This window comes from Purpureocillium takamizusanense, chromosome 11 (genome assembly GCF_022605165.1).
Source record: "Purpureocillium takamizusanense chromosome 11, complete sequence".
NCBI lineage: Eukaryota > Fungi > Ascomycota > Sordariomycetes > Hypocreales > Ophiocordycipitaceae > Purpureocillium > Purpureocillium takamizusanense.
Window position 1 is genome coordinate 716,592 of NC_063078.1, and position 19,346 is coordinate 735,937.

Sequence of the window (19,346 nt, forward strand, 5' to 3'; positions counted from 1 at the left end):
GGAATATTCCCTCTGGGCGAGCGGCACCCATGCGTGCGCGCGAGGTGACGGACCCCAACACGGTAGAGCTGAGGCGTCGGCTACTAGGGAACTACCACCAGAGGCCGGGCACACAGAGAGGAGGGGGGCCGCCTGGACGGTGCGGAAAACGGTGCGAGTGCCACTGGCCGGCATCCCGGTCCTCGTGCGCCCTTGGCGCAGAAGCAGGCTGGTCGTTCTTCGTCCCTCCTCTTTGCCCTCCCCTTCCTGTCCAACAGCAGGCTGTCATCCCGCAGAGACACCGGCTCGCCAAAGAGACGACGGACCCGGAGACGTGGCTCGTAGCCCAGCTTAACTCTCGCTCGTTCGGTTGACGGTCGACGGCCGACAGTTGACTGACGGCCGCGGCTATCACGAGCACCACGAATCCCACGACTACGACGACGACGACGACGACGACGGACATCGGGGCCGTGGTTCTCCTGCTGGCGGCACCCCGACGGCTCGGCGCTGGACGACCACAAGGTTGACTGCAATCTCACCACCAGAAACCGACACAACATTCTGCTGCCTGCGTGGGATAGCCATCCGCCATGGTGCGATCACTTCTTTTTCGGAAGCGCCACGAGGCCGAGGAGATAACGCCCATTCCGGGGCCTCTCGAGTCGAATGCGTCGGGCGTTGATCACCTGCAGCACCTCCAACAGTTCGAGAAGGCTCACAAGCTGGATCCGAACCTCCCCATCGACGAGCTCAATGATGTTGATGCTGCTATCGCAACCGGCAATGCCGAGAAGGGCATCGAAATTGAGCATGCCCTCATGGAGGACAATAGTCCCTACCCAGAGGTAGGAACCCTTCCTGCCACGATTCCCCTAGGCTTGTTGTCACGGGCATGGACCTCCAGGTCACTCTTACTGCCGTCATAAGCGGGTTATGCTTGCTAGCATTGTTTCGCTCCCGATCCCCTCTAATACGTGGTACACCTAGGTCCGTGCCGTGGTGCGCAACTACGATGTCGATGTTCCCGCCAATACGATACGCGCTTGGGTCATCGGCTTGATTCTTTGCACCGTCGGATCTGGTGTAAACATGCTTTTCTCGTTACGCAATCCGAGTGTCGCCATCACCACGTATGTTATCCAGCTGATCGCCTACCCCATCGGTCGAGGCTGGGACCTCATCATGCCGGACCGCGAATGGAAACTCTTTGGTCTCAAGTTCAATCTCCGGCCCGGAAAGTTCAACTACAAAGAACATGTCGTCATTGTTGCAATGTCAAACGTACGTATTTTGCCGCCCTTGAATCGGCACATCAAGATTCTGACCGATACTATCCGATAGGCTGCGTATGGCGGCGGCGTTCTGTACGCGACGGATGTACTTATCGCCCAAAAGGTCTTCTACGGTCAGGACTTTGGTATTGCGTTCCAGCTTCTCTTCGGCATTACCACACTCTGCACCGGCTATGGCCTGGCCGGCCTGGCTCGGCGATTCTTGGTTTGGCCTGCAGCCATGATCTGGCCCGCGGATCTTGTCAACTGCGCCTTGTTCTACACTCTTCACGACCACTCAATATCCGACCCTTCCAAGACCAACGGCTGGTCCATTGGCCGCTACAGATTATTTTTGATCATCGGCTGCGGCGCCTTCATCTACTACTGGTTTCCCGGTTGGATATTCAGGGGCCTCTCCGTCTTCGCCTGGGTCTGCTGGATTGCTCCCAACAACGTTGTCGTGAACAAGGTTTTCGGTGGGCAGCACGGCTACGGCCTTATGCCTGTGACGTTCGACTGGAGCATCGTGAGCGGTTTCGTCGGCTCGCCGCTCATCCCTCCCTTCCATGCTATTGCCAACGTTCTTGGAGGCATCACTGTCTTTTTCGTCTTCGTTTCCATGGGCATCCATTTCAGCGGCACCTGGTACGCCGACTACCTGCCCGTACAGTCCTCTGAGTCCTACGACAACAGGGGCGACATCTACAATGTCAGCCGGATTCTCGACGCCAATTTCGAGTTCAATGAGACGGCGTACAAAGAATATTCGCCCTTGTTCCTCTCGACGCAATTCGCCATGGCGTACGGTCTGTCATTTGCCGCCATGTCTGCTGTTATCATTCATGTCGGACTTTATCATGGCAAGGAAATCTGGAGGCAGTTCAAAATGGCTCGCCATCAAGAGGACGATGTTCACATGCGCCTCATGAAGAAGTACCGCGACGCTGAGGACTGGTGGTATGCTGGTAAGTTTCCATCGTCATCGCACACGACCGTATGCATGATGCACTTCCCGTACTAAATGCGACCTTAGCTCTGTTCGTCGTCATGGTGGCCATCTCCTTCGGGGTTGTTGCAGGCTGGCCCACTGGATTCCCTGCTTGGGCATATGTCGTATGCATGATGCTGCCCATCATCTGGCTCATTCCGATTGGCCTCATCCAAGCCATCACCAACATTCAGCTCGGCCTCAACGTTTTGACCGAATTCATCATTGGCTACATGGTTCCCGGACGGCCCCTGGCCATGATGATGTTCAAGAACTATGGTTACATTTCCATGTCACAAGCCCTCTACTTCTCTCAGGACCTCAAGCTTGGCCATTACATGAAGGTACCCCCTCGGGTCATGTTTGCTTCTCAGCTTATTGCCTCAGTCTGGTCGGCCATCGTGCAGATTGGAGTCATGAACTGGGCTGTCAGCAGAATACCCGACGTGTGCAGCCTTGACCAACCGAACAGCTACTCGTGCCCGAACGGCCGTGTCTTCTACACTGCTTCGGTCGTCTGGGGTGCCATCGGACCCGCCCGTATCTTCAGTCATGGCGCGACGTACGCATCCTTACAGTGGTTCTGGCTTGTTGGTGCGATAACACCTATTGTCACGTGGCTACTGGCCCGGCGCTGGCCCAAGTCCATCTGGCGATATATCTGCACGCCTGTCATCTACGGTGGTACGGGACTGCTGCCGCCGGCAACCGTGTACATCTTTCTCTGCTGGGGCGTCGTCGGCATTACCTTCAACTACTTCATCAAGCGTCGCTACACTGGCTGGTGGTTGCAGTACAATTACATCGTGTCGGCCGCTTTGGACTGTGGCCTCATTCTCTCGTCGCTTCTCATTTTCTTCACGTTGTATCTGACAAGCCAGAAGAAGCCACAGTGGTGGGGCAATGTCGGTGCTTTCCAAACGTTGGATTTCGAGGGCAAGGCCATTACCAGGCATCTCATGCCAGGCGAGACATTTGGACCCTCGGTATACCCTTGAGAAGGCCGATGGGAGAAGGCCGGTAGGCTTTACAGCCCACAATTGTCATGCGAGCGAGCTTATGGTGACTTACTATTGAATGCATTCACCAAACGACTTTTTATGGACGGAGTCAAGGAGAACTGGGATACGTTGGATATTTGTTTGAGGCTGCGGGACATGAGCTTGGGCGTAAAAGATACCTCTCTAATTGATGATTCACGTCAATTCAACTGTATCTGACATGGTGTGGCGTGCGGTTTCGAAGCTCCAGGCTTTCAGTAAGCGTGATATTTGGCAGCACAGTGTGGTCTGTTTCCTCTGCTCCGCTCTCTGTAGCTCGAAGAAGAAACCGACTGGCCCTTGCCGTCCCAGAATCTGAGGCGAGGCATACCGTAGCCCCAGTCTCTATTAGTAGATGCCTGGATTTACGTCGACTTCATGGAGGAGACTGTCGTCTTAGCATGGACCCACTAAAATTGCCTTGTGGAGTCGTGTAGAATGCAGAATTGGTATTTCGTAGAGAGCAGGCAGATCACGTGCCATGAAGCGAGGGTAGTATCACCTGACCGTGCCGGAACATCCCACCCACCGAATCCGCCCTCCACTGCAATTAGGGCTAGCCAGTGCAATTCGACACTCCACCGAAAAAAGCCCTCTCGCATTTCGAGAATTTCCTTGATCGTCAATCAACCACACGCCCAGCCACAACCGCCAAAATGAGTACGTCGCGACGCCTTCCCCTACGGCAATCGAACGGCCAGACGAATGTATAGCGAAACGAAAGCGTGAATGCTGACGATTTCCTGCAGCGAAGGGTACCTCCAGCTTCGGTAAGCGTCACAACAAGACGCACACCCTGTGCCGACGATGCGGTTAGTCCTCCTACAGCCCGCTGCGAGATCCGGCAAGAGGAGGATGAAAAGGAAATCGCCAGTAGGCGCGCATTGCGGACTCGGAGCGGCCAATACTTTGGTGCGTCCATGTCAGGATCGCTGACGGGAACATTACAGGTCGCCGCTCGCTGCACATCCAGAAGAAGGAGTGCTCCTCTTGCGGCTACCCCTCTGCTAAGACCCGGAAGTGTACGTCCTCACCGTCATAACACCTCGTTCCGAATCGTCGCAACTCTTCGAAATGTGCAAATACGCTGACCGCAGTTGTTTCAACAGTCAACTGGGGCGAGAAGGCCAAGCGGAGAAAGACCGTCGGCACCGGCCGCATGCGCTACCTCAAGGACGTTTCCCGGCGATTCCACAACGGCTTCCAGACCGGCCAGCCCAAGGGTGCCCGCAGCGCCCCCAAGACCGAGTCCTCTTAAGCTCGCCATCGCATCCAAACGACAAAAAAAGCAACAAAGCTACGATGACGGAACGACTCCTGTGGACCGCATAAGGGAGAGGATTGGGGGGAGCCTTTGTTAGAGCAGGAAGGGATGGCGCATACTCGATGGCGGCGGCCCGACGCATGCCGGAACGACCGAATCGATTGCTACGTCTAGCCTGCTTGGACGGCTCTCACCTCTACAAGGGGGGGGGAGCTGGACCGACTGTCGACGGACCGGTGGGGTGTAGAAAGGGAAAGCGGCGGCCGGAGCATGGGACATGGTGTTTTTGACGTGTGTTTAAGCAAGGTACAAAATGGGCCTTTTGCTTTCTGCCCTGAGAAACAAGATCTTCGTGAGGGGCATTCGCAGTCGGTTCACGAACGTCTTAATGGCATCTTGATTCGTCACATGCACACTGTTCTGCTTCGCAATCCACGCGCGCTGTATCTGGGACGGACTGCGCCGCCGATGTGGTAGACCTGTAGGGCGGCGCGTCTTGAGGCGAAGACCACGTGTGGGCGCCGATGCGTTGGTTGTGATGCCCGTGACTGCCGTCCCTTGGGGGATGTTGTGTATCGTCTCTGCCACGATCGCGCATTCACTGACACTACCAGTGAGGATGACCCAACTTGCCCCAAGTCCCCCATGATGCGTCTACATGTCGGGTGCTATCCATCCGCACATTGATCATCACGTCCCCCTCTCAAACACCCTGACCCCTCCATCACCAGCCACATAGTAGAGATACTCGGCATCGCCCTCCGCCTCCGTCGCGGGCATCCCTTGGCCTTCCACTCCCGCTCCCGCTTCGTCGTCCACGCCGCCGCCGCCGCCGCCGTCGCCGCCGCGGGCCGTGATGCGCACCACCCCGCTCACGTCCCTCGCCGCACCCGTGTCGAGCCTGCGCAGGGCCATGACCGTGTGTGCCGCGTGCACGTGCGACAGTGCGAGCGCGGCGTGCTCCCTCTCGAGCGACGTGTTCTGCGGGTGCAGCAGCGGGTCGTCCGCCGCGAGGGTGAGGATCGTGGCGTGCACGCGCTGCGGGATTGGCATCCAAGCCGTGTCAGTTCCGATTTCCATGCTGATGAGATGCTTCTGTCTCCTCCCCCCGGCACCAGGAAAACAGCTCGTAATGGGGAATTCGATGATTTGGGGAAGGGGGCCACTCACCTCGCGTAGCGACAGGAGCATGTTCCCGACGGACAGGCTCGTCACCGTGTCGGACGGGTTGCACGCCGCGAGCAGCGCGTCGATCTGGTCCACGACGAGGACCGTCCTCCTCGCGCGCACCTCCGCCAGCGCAGCCTCGATGCCCCTCCCGACGTCGTCCAGCCGGGGGCTCCGTAGTATCCTGTCCCGCTGCTGGTCCTCCGACTTTGCGTCTGGCTGTGCCGCTGCTGCTGCCACCGGCGGGACGAACAGCCCGGTCAGGCCGTCCACAAATGCGAATCTGCCCGCTCTGCGAAGGGCGTCTAGATCCAGGCCCTGAACCACAACCACCACCTCGCGTTAGTTTTTTGTTCTTCTTTTCTTTTTCTTTCCTTGAAAGGCCAGCCTTTTTGTTCTGGGGGGCTGTCCACGTAGTAGGTAGTAGTAACACTGACTAGTCTGCTCGCACCGTCCCTCCAAAAAGCCCCGTCGCGCATGAAGCTGACGAGCACGACGCCCACATCGTCGCCATTGTCGTTTCTCCCTTCTCCCGAACCCTCTCCTCTCGGACGATGGTGGCGCAAGAGGGAGTAAAGAAACCTCTGGACCAGCCAGTTGGTGCTCGCGCCGAGAACGCTCGTGAGGACCACGAGGGCCGCTTCCGGGGGCGGGCCGAGGTAGGGCTCCAGCAGTGGAGGGACCTTGGACATGGCCTGCGAGGGAAACGGGTGGGTTCGAAGGAGGGAAATGAAGAAGTAAAACGCCCTTGTATACGGGTTCGACTTTGATTAGAGGAAGACTGAGATCCTCTCTTGTTGTGTTGAGTCTGCTGGTCGGCTGTATGTATGCAGTGGGATATGAAGTGAGGTTGTAAGAGCTTGACAGACTGTGGTTGGCTCTGTGGGGGTGCCTTGCAGTGAATGATTTGCTGACCCGCACAGCGTCGTTGGCGCGCTCAACCTTCTGAAGCCGCTAGGTGGGCTTGGAAGCATGGAAAGACGTCTCTCTTGTCCACCCCGCGCGTGCAAGAAACGATACCATATCAAAGGCAGCTTTGAGGCTTCATCTAGTTTTTGTGGATGGAATTTATCAACCTTGTAATTCTACCGGTCCAGCAGAGCATGTTGCTTGCCTGCTACTTTTCAACTGGACATCTACTACTACGGCCCTTCTCTGCTCCACGACCTTAGTACTTCGTACCTTAGTACTTCGTACCTTAGTACTTCGTACCTTAGTACTTCATGTTGAGATGTATTCGTATGTGGCTCCAATGGCAAAAGGGAGCCGACTCCACAGTTGGGAGCCACATAACATCTCTTATGTAGAGGCCTTGGGACCTCAAGGCTGCCACCGTTCCACACTTCATACGAAGTACAGGTTGGACCGAGCACCCGTACGTAACCTTCCCTATGTAAAACTCTCCAGGCCGCGCCATCGTCGACTTCTCTTGTCACTGCCCCCCTCCCCCTCCCGGCGGACTCGCCTCCGCCTTCGGCGGAAGCCGACACACCCCCGGAATCTTGTACTTCTTGCTCGTCTGCACGCACTCCAACCCCTCCGCGCACCCACACGGTATATCCGTTCCTGTGAAAAACTCCAGGTCAGTTTACAAGCATAAAAAATACTAATTTAGTAGTCCGTGACCGGGTTGAATGCAATGAACGATGTGTAATCCGGTCCGACACGGCCAAAAAAAAAGTTCCACTTACTGCAGGAACGCCCTTCGTCTGCCCGGCCAATGCAGCTCATGCCCCCGAATATCCCGTCGATGCAGCACTGCTTCGGCCCGGACGCTCTTATTCGCGCTGCACTCCCCTCACATAGGTTAACCTGGCTTGAATTTTTCCTTGTCTTGACGCCGTGCGGCTGTTGTGCTGCTGGAGTCGTGCTTGCGTCATGCTGGTTGCTTACCTCCCATCGTTAGCGCTGGCAGTGCCATCAAAATATACGTGAGGCGCATGACAGCTGGCGGCTTTCGCCTGTTGACGCTTCTGCAGGATCTTCCGGGCCCTTCGAGACCAGGATAATTGTGTGAAGTGGCTTGGTTTTCCCTGCCAAGGAATCGACACTGAGTGATATACCGGTACGTACGACGTCTTCTCGTGATAACCATCAGTCCTCCGTCTTAACAGGGTGAGACACCTCATTTCCACCACCATTCCTGTACGGTAGAATCGCCCTGACCTTCGCACATGTCCATCGATACGTTGTTGACGAGAAAAAGTGATTCATGTCTCCAATGGCAACGCGCTCGATCAATCTATCCAAGACTGTAGCGTGTGCAATCCGGTCTGATGCTGTGCATGCAACCCAAGCACCCAAGAAATATGCGGCCCAGTCAAGTGTCCAAAGTCTATGTACAATCCAGGCTCGGTCATATCTCGACTTCGTGAAGCGCCTTGGTATAAACGTAAACATGTGTCATGCCCAATGTCGTCAAACGGTAACGTGGGCGCGAGCCCGGTCTCCCGCCAAGGCTCGTGCCTGCCCTTCCGTACTCGAGTATCGTCTCAAGCCTTGCTCGTCCGGCCACCGCGAGAACCCGAGAAACTGTCTGTAGGACGTCACAGCTTCTCCATAAAATTCTTCCTTACCGTCCACATGCGTGCTCTCTTGCCGTAGATGTACAGCGGTATCGTAAATAGCTGGAGTATCAACTGTATGATACCGAGCCAAATGAACACCATCTTGGGACCGTCCTCAGCCATCCAATGTGCTACGAACAAGCTGAAGACAAGTCCATGAAGGACGTTCTTGGAAAAGTTGAGCGTCACGAGTGCTTCGCCGGCGTACTGACGGTAGCTGTCAACGCAATAGGTGATGGACGTGGTGGAGCCGAGGGCGCAGCCAAAGGACAGGATACCGAAAAACAGGGTTGGCACAATCCAGTGATCCTTCTCCTGTGCAGACCAGCCAAATCCCATTAGCCCCATCACAGTCGTGACGAGTATCGGCCCTGCCATGATGAGGCGAAACTCCGGCTCGTAGAGGCCACCGTTGCGGCGCGCCATGGCCCTCACGATAATATCGCTGACTTTCCCGGCAACGCCAGTTCCGAGGATCCCTCCCAGAAATGGCGAAACGTATACCAGCCCTGTTTGCAATGCTGAGAAGTTATAAATCGTAGGGTCGCGATAAATGATGGCCATAGTCTCAGATATGACAATCAGCCAACCAATGGAGCATGCGTACACTGCGGCAGACCAAAGAACGGCGGGATACGCAAACAAAACGAAGGGGCGGACCATGACTTTGAACCAGTTGTCGTTGTTGAGACGCCCGTGATACGGTCTGAGCTGCTGGGTAAACGTTTGAGGCGGAAGATGGCGCAAGTTATGCGTGTATTCCTGGATCTTCAGCGGCGCCTTGAGCTTGGATGCCGGTATCCCCTCTGCGTCAAGGTTCGGCCCGTGTGCGAAGTAACCGACGTTTGCTTCGCTTCCACTAACCGAGTGTGAATATGGCGGAGTGCCGTGTTGAAGGTGAGAAGTACGTCGAATGCTGGCCGTCGGCGATAGGGTATGCCTTGGACTGTCGATGCTGTGTAAAACCGATATCTCATGTTCCGGAAGCTGTATTGTAGGAATGTTTGCTGCAGACATTGGGGGCAGGGAGTTGGTACTGGGCTCAGCCTTGTCATGTTCTTGAGGTTGCTGATTGTTCGAGGGCAATGAGGCTCCCTGATTGTCCTCAACGCTGGCTTTAGCCCAACCGACGTGGCGCATTGGCGCCGGCGCTGTTGCTGGAGACTCCACAGTGGCGGTAGATTCTTGTTGAAGGCCCTGACTGGCGCTGACGACAGGCGCAAAGCCGACATGGAGGTTGGTATTTCGGTCATCTATGCCGGGAGATGAGGGACGCCTCGTAGCATTCTCGCGGCCACTTGGCGTTGCAACGTGTGGCACGTTGTGGCGAGAAGATAGCCGACGCAAAAAACTAGGCCGTTTTGAAGGCTTTCTCGTCGGAGTCCTGTCCCAGAACGTTTCTGGGACAAAAAGGAAGAGGAGAACAAAGCCGAGGCCGACAACCATGGCCACAATCCTGACAAACTGTAAGCCACCGCTGGAAGGTTTCTGCTCGCTCGCGTGCTTGGAGAAACATCTTACCAGAAAACCCAGCGCCACCCAAAGCTGCCTATGATGGCGGCGCTTACCAACGGAACAAGGTTCTTGCCACCTAAGAGTAGGAGGGTGTAGATGCCTATACGGTATGCCCGCTCGTGGAGGAAGAAGATCTCCGCAATGGTGGCAGATGGCAGGCACTCGACGGGACTGATTGCGACGCCCTGAAAGACTCTGGCGGCCAGAAGGGAGGAAAAGCTGGGAGACCAGGCAGCCCACAGGCAAGTCGCAATGAAGACGATGGCACTAACAAGGTATACGGGACGCTTGCCAAATAAAATTGCCGTGGGGGAAGCAATGACGGAACCCAATCCTAGACCCATCATGTAGAGACCGGTCGTTAGTGAGACGGTTTCTACAGAAACATCGTAGTCGCGGGCGACGTCGGTGAAGCCGGCGGCGATGAGAGGCGTAATCCCGCCGCCGATCATGCAGTAGAAGCCCAAAGATAGTAGTGCAGTGTCTCGTCTCCAGGCGGGCCAGTTGAGGGGGTCGTTGGCTGATTCTTCAGGTTGAGGATCGAGGATGATATTACCATCACTGGTTGTCTTTTTATCTTCAATGAGATCCGATTGCTGAGGAGGGTGGAGGTGTGATTCTGGCCTGATCCTGGTTCCACCCGGCGTTGTCGGAACATCGACTGGAAAACCGATGGGAATAGAGGAATGTGAGGTCCGGGCGTTGACGTTGCGCAAGCCGAGCGGCTCATTGCGGTCTGAGGCGAGGAGCAAAACAGACCCTGCATGACCTGTCAACACACACATCTGCTACAAGAGGCCCGTTCTTGATAATGTGTCAAAAGCAGGCAAATGAGCCGACGTACCTGGGACCTCGACGGTCTCTTTGTCGTTGAGTACACCCAGACTCCATTTTGACGGCCCTAACTTCTCGCCTGTTGCTTCCTTGTTTGGGCCCTGCCCAAAGAGTCTAGAAATCTTCCAACGCCGAGGCGTGGAGTCTTTGCTAAAGTCGTCCGACGACATGTGCGCAGTGTGTACACAGCAAGCGACGAATGTCAAGTGTTCCCCGTCGATGGGGCGGGCGGGGTTGTTGAGTTAATGATGAGGGCGTAACGTTGTCTGGCGATGAGGTTGAGAGCCAACTTGCTTCAGCAAAGTGACAGAGGAGCGGTAAACAATGCGCCAAGGGAAAAATGAACGAAGCCGTGTATCCAAGAACAGCAAAAAGTAGTAATGCAAGTAGAATCTAGTTTCAAAATCGAGCTAGAATGAAGTTTATGCAACGGATGCGGGAATCTAGGTGTATAGGTGCTGGGGACAATAGGGACGCGAGGAGCCCATGCAAAGGAGAAGGATAGGAGAGGATGAAAGTAGGCGGACTTGTTTCAGAGCTGAGACGGCGGACCCGGGAAGGAAGTCTAGACGCCAGCTGCAAAGAGCATCTCAGACATGGCGAGGCGAACGATGTCGACTGCAGGTGAACCTCGGACCAATCGCTCCCATCAGCCTTTCCCTGCAGTCTGATGTTTTAGAGGGGCCGTGATTATGCTGATTCAGAAGGTAGTAACGATTCCGTGAGCGCCAGCTGTCACCGAGACGCTTACGAGAAGGAGGAAAGCGCTGACCGGCTGGGTCCGCGAGCGCGAGGATGGTGGTCGACTCCAGAGGGGTAGCTGGAATGCTTCCCAGGCCGCTGATAGAGGCGGGCCGCTGCGTGCAATCAATGCAACAGGTATATGCGATTTTGCCTCGTCGTGTCCACCGTGAAGCTCGGCACGGCGATGAGAAGAGATGTGAGGTTCGTTGAGGAGGAGGAGGGAAAGAAGAGGGCCATGTCGTCGGCGCGAGTCGAGGATCATAAGGTTAAACTTGGCGTGGCGCACAATGCACACCAATCCACCCACCCTAGGGTGCCCGACAGGTAAGGAAGGCACGACTCGGCGGCTGGCCTGGTATGCACCTGCACCCACTCCCGGCATAGCACCACTAGTACTAACGTTAGTATCCGACCCTCAGGGTCGCTTCACTGCCTGCCTGGGGCAGGGCACGAGGGTCGTGGCTCAGCGATCGCCGCCGTCGCCGTTGTACTACAGGGGTTCAGCGCCGTGGATGACCCACTGGGATACCAACGTTACTGAGGTTGTGGCCGAAGAAGGAGAAGAAGGGAGCGCCTGGCAGCCTCACCGAGCCGGTCTTCCGGGAACGCATGCCTGCCAGTTTCCGTCATCTCGGCTTTCAGACCATCACGTTTGAGCGGAGCGGCGCCCTGCCAATATTCTACAGCACGGGAGAACGCCCGTCTAGTGCAGATGACGCCTCCACGATTCTCTCTTGCGACGGCGGGGTCCTCCCTCCTGAGCTGCCTGCTGACTCGGAGGAAGGGGAACCTGGAGGCGGTCGCTGCACAGCGCCCGCAGCTTGCCCTCGTGTTCTCGCGTCGACCGCTCCACCACGAGGTCAGGCGGACATGTTTCGTTGTCACCACTAGCTGGGATGGTGGCCGGCCGACGTGCATGCTCGTCACCTCCATGCCTTCCTCCTCGTCCGCCGCGCAGGCATGTGCTCGAAGCGACCTTCCTTCGGACCACCCCCTTGGATGCTGGTCGCTACTTATACAAGTACTGTAGTAGTAGTGGCAGCCTCGTCGTGGCCGCACAATCAATGCCGTGGCACGGGCCAGACGGTGGTGGTGCGCATCGAGGAACCGCAATACCTAGGTAGATCCAACCGTCCTAGGGTTAGGCAGGCACAAAGAGGGTGCCGTGCCTGTATCCTCGACCATCCGACAGCCGTTGGATGCAATCGTGGGGTCGTTGAGCAGGAGCACATGGGACGAGTTTGGTGCGGCAGACCCCGTCCAGATCATGCACGACAGCTGCAGTATGACGATGCACCGCTGCACTGCAGCACCTCAAGCAGGGAGGCGCGCGGCTCTTGTGCTGCACGCCGGAGCCGCCACCGGGCTGCGTACGGAGCCGGCGCGCCCGAGGCTCACGGGCAGTTTTATGTACGAAGTAGTAGTGCTCCCTATCCCTGGAGCGTAAGCAATTCTGTCCTCCGTGATGCTCCCCTCCGCCTTCCTTGTCAAAGCTAGAAAATGTTGCCGGGAGACCGCTCAAACAAGCGCAAAGCCGCCTTGGGCGATCTCCAGTGCGGGCAGGGATGAACATCAAACAAGTGCGCTATGACGACAGCGCTGTCGGGTCCACGTCCATCCATGCAACCAGCCCCAGCGCGGGCGCGAGCGCGCTTCAGGCGGCCAGGGTTCTCCGCAAACGTCGCCCTAGCTGAGCTCCAACTTCCCAGTCACCAACAACACGTGGTTGTCACAGACGGTCCTCCTGCAACGAGGACCACTCACCACATCGGCCACCGCCAGACATTGATCCTGTCCATCCAACGGGCCCCTCTACCAAGGCGGGAGTATCCTGCCACTCGTTCGTTCCGTCTCGCGATGCCGGCAGCCACCCCGGTCGCCACCCGCGTCGGGGCCGCAGCAGCTGCCGCCGCCGCCGCAGCTCGACGCCCGTCCCTCATGAAGACTCCACCATCGGCAGTGGCTGCGGCGCTTGTTGGGCACGTCACCCGCCAGCCGCCGGCACCGTATCGTCACCAGCGTCACGCGGCAGCACCACCCATAAGCACGGGTTTCACTTGCCGGCAAGCTGCCAGCTTCTCCTCGTCTGCCGCCCGCTCGGCGAAGAACCATGTCCTTGACCCGTACGTTTATTTGTCCCCCAAGTCATTGGACCGGGATTTGCAAGTTCCTCGTGTGACTGACTTGTCCCCCCCCGTATCAATGAACGGGGCCACCCCAACCTTGTAGAATCCGCAACCCAGACTCCTTCTTCACGCATCTCTCACTCTCCTCCTCGGCGCGAACCCCCCTCCTCACGCTCTGGACCGCCTCGTGGTGCCCGACCTGCCGCACCGTCCTCCCGCTGCTCACCTCCCTCGTCGAGTCCGGCGTCGGCCAGGCCGAGGGCGGCGTCTTGCTGGCCCCCGTCGAGTTCGACAGCCCGGACATCATGGCCGTCTCCGGCGCCGACAACCTCGCCATGACTTACATGATCACCTCGGTCCCCACCCTGCTCAGCTTCGACGCCGGCGAGGTCCAGGCGGCCACGCGCGTCACCGACGGCCGCAAGCTCGCTGACCGCCAGTTCCTGGAGGAATGGATCCGCAACGAGGCCCGCCGACACGGGGGGCGAGGAGGCGGCGGCGGCGGCGTGGGTGCAGCGTTTGGCGGGTTGTTTGGTAGGCGGTAGTAGAAAAATAGAACCCCCCCCCCCCTTTGGATGTTGGTTGTGGCCCAATACCTGTTTCGTACCTCCCCGGTGCGATTTATATCCTTGAGAGGCGTTTCTGCGTTAATGACCCGACGTTCAACGAGCCCATGGCCAATCTGGGGACCGTGATCGCCCGTCATGGAGAGTAGTGATCCCTGCCCTCTTGCTGATCCCATCTGTAGCTGTCTCTTTGTAGCCACGTCACCGGCTTGCATCTACGCCACGAGTTGAAGTTGCTTAGCCTGCCGCTACTCCACAAAGTTTGCACAACCGCGGCCATTGGTTCACATAGCCGACATGTAAGCCAGACGCGACCCCGAATATTACGTCACTGTGCGGCTGTCACGCAGGTAGCGACGGAGCTAAATTGACAAGCCGGCTCAACCATGCATCGTCGTACATAGCCTGCAACTACCTGCCCATCCACCTAGCGGGGTAGACGCCGCGACCCCTTGTTCCGGCGCCGCGCCCCAGTCTGCCCAACTCTACAGCGAATAATTTCGCACATGCTCTTGGCCGATGAGACTGGACCCGGCTTTACATGACTGTGCATTCCCCATCTTGCTGCTTTTCGATGCGACTCCGCGATATTCGTTCACGTTGTCTTGGGTAGCCGTTCTTGCCCGCCCGTTTGAGGTCCTCCAGCCTCTCTCGTGCCTTTGGGAAATCTTGCGCTGTTCGTTACGTCAGCTCTGTACCATTCTTCTCATGCGAGGAGAGCATGCTCACCCGCAGCCCTCCAATACCACCGCTTGGCATCCTCGAGATTCGCTGGAACACCGATACCCGTTTCTGTAAAGTATCCCATGGCGTACTCGGCCTTGGCTAGCCCCGCTACCGCCGCCTTCCTCGCCCACAAGTAGGCCTCCGTGTCGCTTTGGCCCAAGACTCCCTCACTTCCGGTAAGGTACCAGCCACTGAGGGCCAACTCGGACTGGTGCTCCTCTTGCGTCGCTGCCTTGCTATACCAGAATATGGACTGTCTTGGGTCGATTGGGCAACCAAGCAGCCCAAATTCATACGCGCATCCCAGCCGGAATTGTGAGAACTTGTAACCAAGTTCAGCTGCTTGCTGGAACAGATTCAGGGCATACATTTCGTCTCTGATGATGGCGTCGTTTGGCTGCGCAGACTCATACAGCAGTCCGAGTTCGTGCAGAGCGTGAGGATTCTCCGTATCCGCTTGGTCGGCTGCCCGCTTCAACCACCCCACCGCCTCTCGCGGGTTTCTGGGCTGGCCCAGCAATCCCTTCAAGAGGATCATTCCAACCTTGTACATAGCGGGCGGATCGCCAAGCGTCGCTGCCCGCTTGTACCACTGCATGGCTTTCAAGGGATCCTTGCGTGTCCCACCACCCTCTTCATGCCCTATCTCGCAGCACACGGCAGTCCGGTACGCCGCAGCCGCATGGCCAAGCTTGGCTGCCGACTGATACAGTGTGAATGCCTCCTTGTTATCCGGTTCGTGTCCGAAAAGACCCCGGCCAATGCTATCGGCCATGACGAACATTGCCTCCTGATTTTGGGCGTTGGAAAGCTTCTTCAAAACCTTGTGCGCGTCCATCAGATATCGCTCTCGCGCTCTCACACGTTGCTTGGGATCAGGTAGCCTAGGCGCAAGCACATCGGCCGCTTCGATGAGTTTCTTTGCTAGCCTGAGAGCCGAGGCTTGGTCGTTGGCGTTGTCCTTGATAACCATTCGAAGTCTCTCGAGCTCCTGCGGTGTCACTGGCTCCTCCAAGGGCGCGACCTCCGGAACCTGGTGGCCCGCTCGTGCGGCTATGCGCGGCTGCGGCTGCTGCGGCGGCTGTGGCTGTTGCTGAGGAGGATGGGGCTGCGGTTGCGGCTGCGGCTGCGCTGGTACGCTCTGCGGTACGCCGCTGTAGTTGCGGACAGGAGGTGGTCGGTCTTGCATGCTCACCATCGAGTTCGTCATCAAACCTGGACGCACCGGCGTGGGATGGGATGGTAACGAGTCGGAGTTGGAGCTCTGTGACAGGCCCGTGTGTGTTCTGGACATGTCATCGCGCCCAAACCCTCCCGGTCGCGCGCCGTGAATAGGACCAGGCGGTGCGCTGGGCCCGCGAGGAGGGGGTGGCATCGCTTCATAGCCCCCAGAGCCGCCATATCCCCCCGAGAACTCGGGCTGGTACGGCTTGATGTGAGATGCTGTAGGGACTGACGGTATATCACCGGCCATTTCGAAGACGGCCGCCTGCGGCTCGCGAAAATTCGCCTCCGATTTGGCGTGGTGCAATCTCGGAGTTTGGTGAGCGCCCTGGTGAGGCTGCTGTGGCCCTGGAAACATCGCATGATCGAAAGATCCTCGCCTCTGAGGCTGGGTGGAATCAAGATCGGGAAGACTCGAACGATGTGGCTGTGGCTGGAAGCCATAGTCCGCATTGCCTACGGGGTTGTTGTCGAAGTATGAGTCGAAGACTTCGTCGACAGAGGGAGCGGGTTGGTTTCCGCGACCCCTGCCGTCGTTGTAGGTGCCTCCATACTGATTCTGTGCGTTCGCGTCTTCGGGGTATGTCCGTTGAGGCACTGGGCGCGTGCCGGTTGTGGTTGACGGCCTCGGTGGCATGCCACGCCCAGCGGGGCCACTGAACGGCATCGAGTCTACTCGCTGAGGTGGAGGCATGGCTTGCCTCGCACCCGACTCGTGGACAGGCATGGTCATGCTCCGGCCAGGAGGGCCAAAGTCATGGCGGGGGGCCACGTTAGGCTCGGCGCCATAGCCGTCCTCGTAGCCTCCATACCCTCCGGGTTCCCGACCGGGGAGCGACCCCTGTCTTGGATAGTCTCGCGACTGAGGGCCCGGTGCCCCATTCGGAAACTGTCGACCGTAATCTCCGGGTCCTCGATAGCTTTCCGAGCTGGAACGGCCTTGCGGATGGCCGCCGGATCGTTGACTATGAAGAGACATCGCAGACATCTGGTCAGGGAGACCCTGGTCTTGGCCGTACCCAGGATCTCGACGGCCCGGCGGCCCATTCATCGGCGGACGACGACCTGCATGTGGAGCTGAGTTTTGAGCCAAACATTCTGAACGTGCTCGACGAAGCGGACTTACCATGAAAGGCCGAGGCAGGGCCACCTCTGCCAACGGGCATACTTCGGTCGGGCGCAGGCCCCATTCCCCTGCCCCGAGGCGGATACGCATTTCCACGATGATCTTCGGCAGTTGAAGGCCGGGGTCCTAGACCTCCACGACCGCCCGGGGGCATGGGACGGCCACCACCTCCGACTCTAGGCCCGGAGTAGTCTTGGGGCGGCAGTCGCTGGCCCGAGTGGGCGTGCCCGTAATCCTGTTGCTGGTGGCCATAATCTGCAGCCTGGCCCTCGTAGCCGTACCCGTCATCGTAGCCGTTGTACTGAGGGTGCGGTTCGTACTGCCTCGTGGGCGGCGGCCGGTCGTTGTATCCGCGAGGGGCAGAGCGTGGTGCTGCAGGTCCAGCATATGGGCGATGCTGGCCAGTGCCGCCGTAGCCTCCTTCGTAAGCCATATCGCCGGCAGCGTTGCGGAGGGCAGGTATTCGATGACGTCTAGTGTAGCAGCGTCACGATTGTCCGCGTAAGAAAAGCCTCTTGCCAAGTCTGAGTCGTTTACGTTGAACGAATGAGGGCAGCCAGGATATGCGCCTCCATGTCCCAAGGCTCGGTGTCGTCGCCGTTGGCAGTTGTCCTATTTCTTCACTTGTGAAGCCTCGAGAAGCCAAAGACCTGCGCGCAAGGATCTCGCGAGCGCCGTCCGTGTCGTAGCGGTATTGTGTGTCGTTCTTGTGCGTTGCGAATGCGAATGTCAGCCACGAAAGACCCCTCGGTCGCCGTGATGACCCGCTTCAAGTCGGCCGGTTGCGACCAACCCCGAGACGCATGCGCAAACAGGAGCAAGCCGTTGTAGATTCACGGGACCCGCCCGAGCGAGCCAAAGGCGAAGCGCTGGCGGGATCGGACGAGTCTGGCGTCGACAGGTCGTCGGAGCGCGCGTGGGCGTTGCACGAGGCGCGGTGTCTCGGAAGAGGCGCTGGACGATGGGCTTTTGACAGATGCGAGGATGGTGGGGTCGGCTTATTAGGGGGGCGCGAAAGAGGCGATGCCTCGCTAGCCGCAGGTGGAAGGCGGGCCACGCTGGAATTCGGCAAGACGCCCGACGGCCGACGACGTCGAAGTGTGGGGGAATTTGAACGGCGCCTTTTACTTTGGTGATGTAGGCTCGGTTACGTGGCAATGTTCGGGGGAGAGGAGCGAGAAGAGAAAGATGCGGCCCAGACGAGGGCGTCATGAATCAGGGGGGCCGAGGGAGAAGAGCTGAGCGGAGTGGTATTCGGAGTATTGGAGGCTGTTCATGCTGTGCCAGCTGCTGGGGAGGCGGGAGTGGGCAGGGTCTGAGACTAATGGGACGAAGGGTGCTGCTGTGCTGTCCTGTCCCCCTCTTGGGTCGCTCAGGTACTACTAAGGTAGTACTACTAACACATTCTGCCCGGCCAACATGCGAGAGCGTGCTACGAAGGTCCGCTGTAGTTACTCCGTTCCCGCCAAAGGCAACAAGGTCCACCGCCGCCGTTCCCGTACTTGGGTCTAGTACTAACAACCTATGGGCTGAGCACTGTACGGAGTACAGTATTTTGCAGTGGTGAACGGCATCTTCCTCCCAGTTTTCTTGAGTCGCGGAGCCTTCGGCAGCAGGGTTGTCCTTGGGCGTTTTGTGGTTCTGACGGGAAGCGTTTCCACTTTGGCTTGGGGCCTGGACCCTCTCCTTGAGGGTTGGTTAGTGCATGCAGCGGCCGACACAGGGGATGCAGGGAGTCGCTGATGCCACTCGCGGCGCGACTGCAAGGGCCCGGCCACTGTCCACAGGTGTGCTCGCCTCGTTGCGACGCTGGCTGCGAGCTGGAGGCGTCCTTGGCACTGTAGGCAGGTGCTACCGTGCTGCGGCCTGGCGGCCTTGAGCGCATACCTAGGTACGAAGCACAGGAGAGCCAGTTTACTGGGCCGAGTGGGTAACAAAACTTAGGTCGTCCATGGCACAACGGCAAGTGCCCGTGGCTTATTAGAGCATGAGCGAACGGCGTGGCGCATACCTTACTAGTACTTTAGTACTTGGTACGTCCGTTTTCCCCAAGCCCCCTTCTGGCAAGTGGAGGGCTAACACTACTGGCTGCCATCTGCAGGTACGGCACAGATGCGGGAACACGGTGACGCACCCTCGTGCTGTCGCACGCGACCTCGGCGCCAGGCTATGCAGACATCGCACGTCCGTCTCTGAGCCTCCG

General features: G+C 58.0%; 6 protein-coding genes across 6 annotated transcripts; 3 read left to right on the forward strand and 3 right to left on the reverse strand.

The window, feature by feature from the left end:
* Positions 1-517: 517 nt before the first annotated feature.
* On the forward strand, positions 518-3,486 carry JDV02_010125 (uncharacterized protein). Its single transcript, XM_047991842.1, has 4 exons — positions 518-827; positions 970-1,263; positions 1,324-2,221; positions 2,290-3,486. The coding sequence occupies exons 1-4, from the start codon at positions 573-575 to the stop codon at positions 3,240-3,242; spliced, it is 2,400 nt and encodes a 799-aa protein (XP_047847855.1). The 5' UTR covers positions 518-572; the 3' UTR covers positions 3,243-3,486.
* A 376-nt stretch (positions 3,487-3,862) lies between these two features.
* On the forward strand, positions 3,863-4,775 carry RPL37B (60S ribosomal protein L37B). The gene is made up of 4 exons (XM_047991843.1): positions 3,863-3,944; positions 4,034-4,096; positions 4,235-4,306; positions 4,394-4,775. Exons 1-4 carry the CDS (start codon positions 3,941-3,943, stop codon positions 4,540-4,542), a joined length of 288 nt encoding a protein of 95 aa, XP_047847856.1. The 5' UTR covers positions 3,863-3,940; the 3' UTR covers positions 4,543-4,775.
* Positions 4,776-4,838: 63 nt separating this feature from the next.
* JDV02_010127 (uncharacterized protein) lies at positions 4,839-6,572 on the reverse strand. Its single transcript, XM_047991844.1, has 3 exons — positions 6,153-6,572; positions 5,719-6,033; positions 4,839-5,586 (listed from the first exon to the last, which is right to left on the reverse strand). Exons 1-3 carry the CDS (start codon positions 6,405-6,407, stop codon positions 5,239-5,241), a joined length of 918 nt encoding a protein of 305 aa, XP_047847857.1. The 5' UTR covers positions 6,408-6,572; the 3' UTR covers positions 4,839-5,238.
* A 1,073-nt stretch (positions 6,573-7,645) lies between these two features.
* Positions 7,646-11,582, reverse strand: JDV02_010128 (uncharacterized protein). The gene is made up of 3 exons (XM_047991845.1): positions 10,642-11,582; positions 9,804-10,557; positions 7,646-9,738 (listed from the first exon to the last, which is right to left on the reverse strand). The coding sequence occupies exons 1-3, from the start codon at positions 10,799-10,801 to the stop codon at positions 8,262-8,264; spliced, it is 2,391 nt and encodes a 796-aa protein (XP_047847858.1). The 5' UTR covers positions 10,802-11,582; the 3' UTR covers positions 7,646-8,261.
* A 1,262-nt stretch (positions 11,583-12,844) lies between these two features.
* On the forward strand, positions 12,845-14,067 carry JDV02_010129 (uncharacterized protein). Its single transcript, XM_047991846.1, has 2 exons — positions 12,845-13,498; positions 13,605-14,067. Exons 1-2 carry the CDS (start codon positions 12,963-12,965, stop codon positions 14,044-14,046), a joined length of 978 nt encoding a protein of 325 aa, XP_047847859.1. The 5' UTR covers positions 12,845-12,962; the 3' UTR covers positions 14,047-14,067.
* On the reverse strand, positions 14,029-18,308 carry JDV02_010130 (uncharacterized protein). Its single transcript, XM_047991847.1, has 3 exons — positions 17,144-18,308; positions 14,797-17,082; positions 14,029-14,741 (listed from the first exon to the last, which is right to left on the reverse strand). Exons 1-3 carry the CDS (start codon positions 17,574-17,576, stop codon positions 14,605-14,607), a joined length of 2,856 nt encoding a protein of 951 aa, XP_047847860.1. The 5' UTR covers positions 17,577-18,308; the 3' UTR covers positions 14,029-14,604.
* Between the last annotated feature and the right edge of the window lie 1,038 nt (positions 18,309-19,346).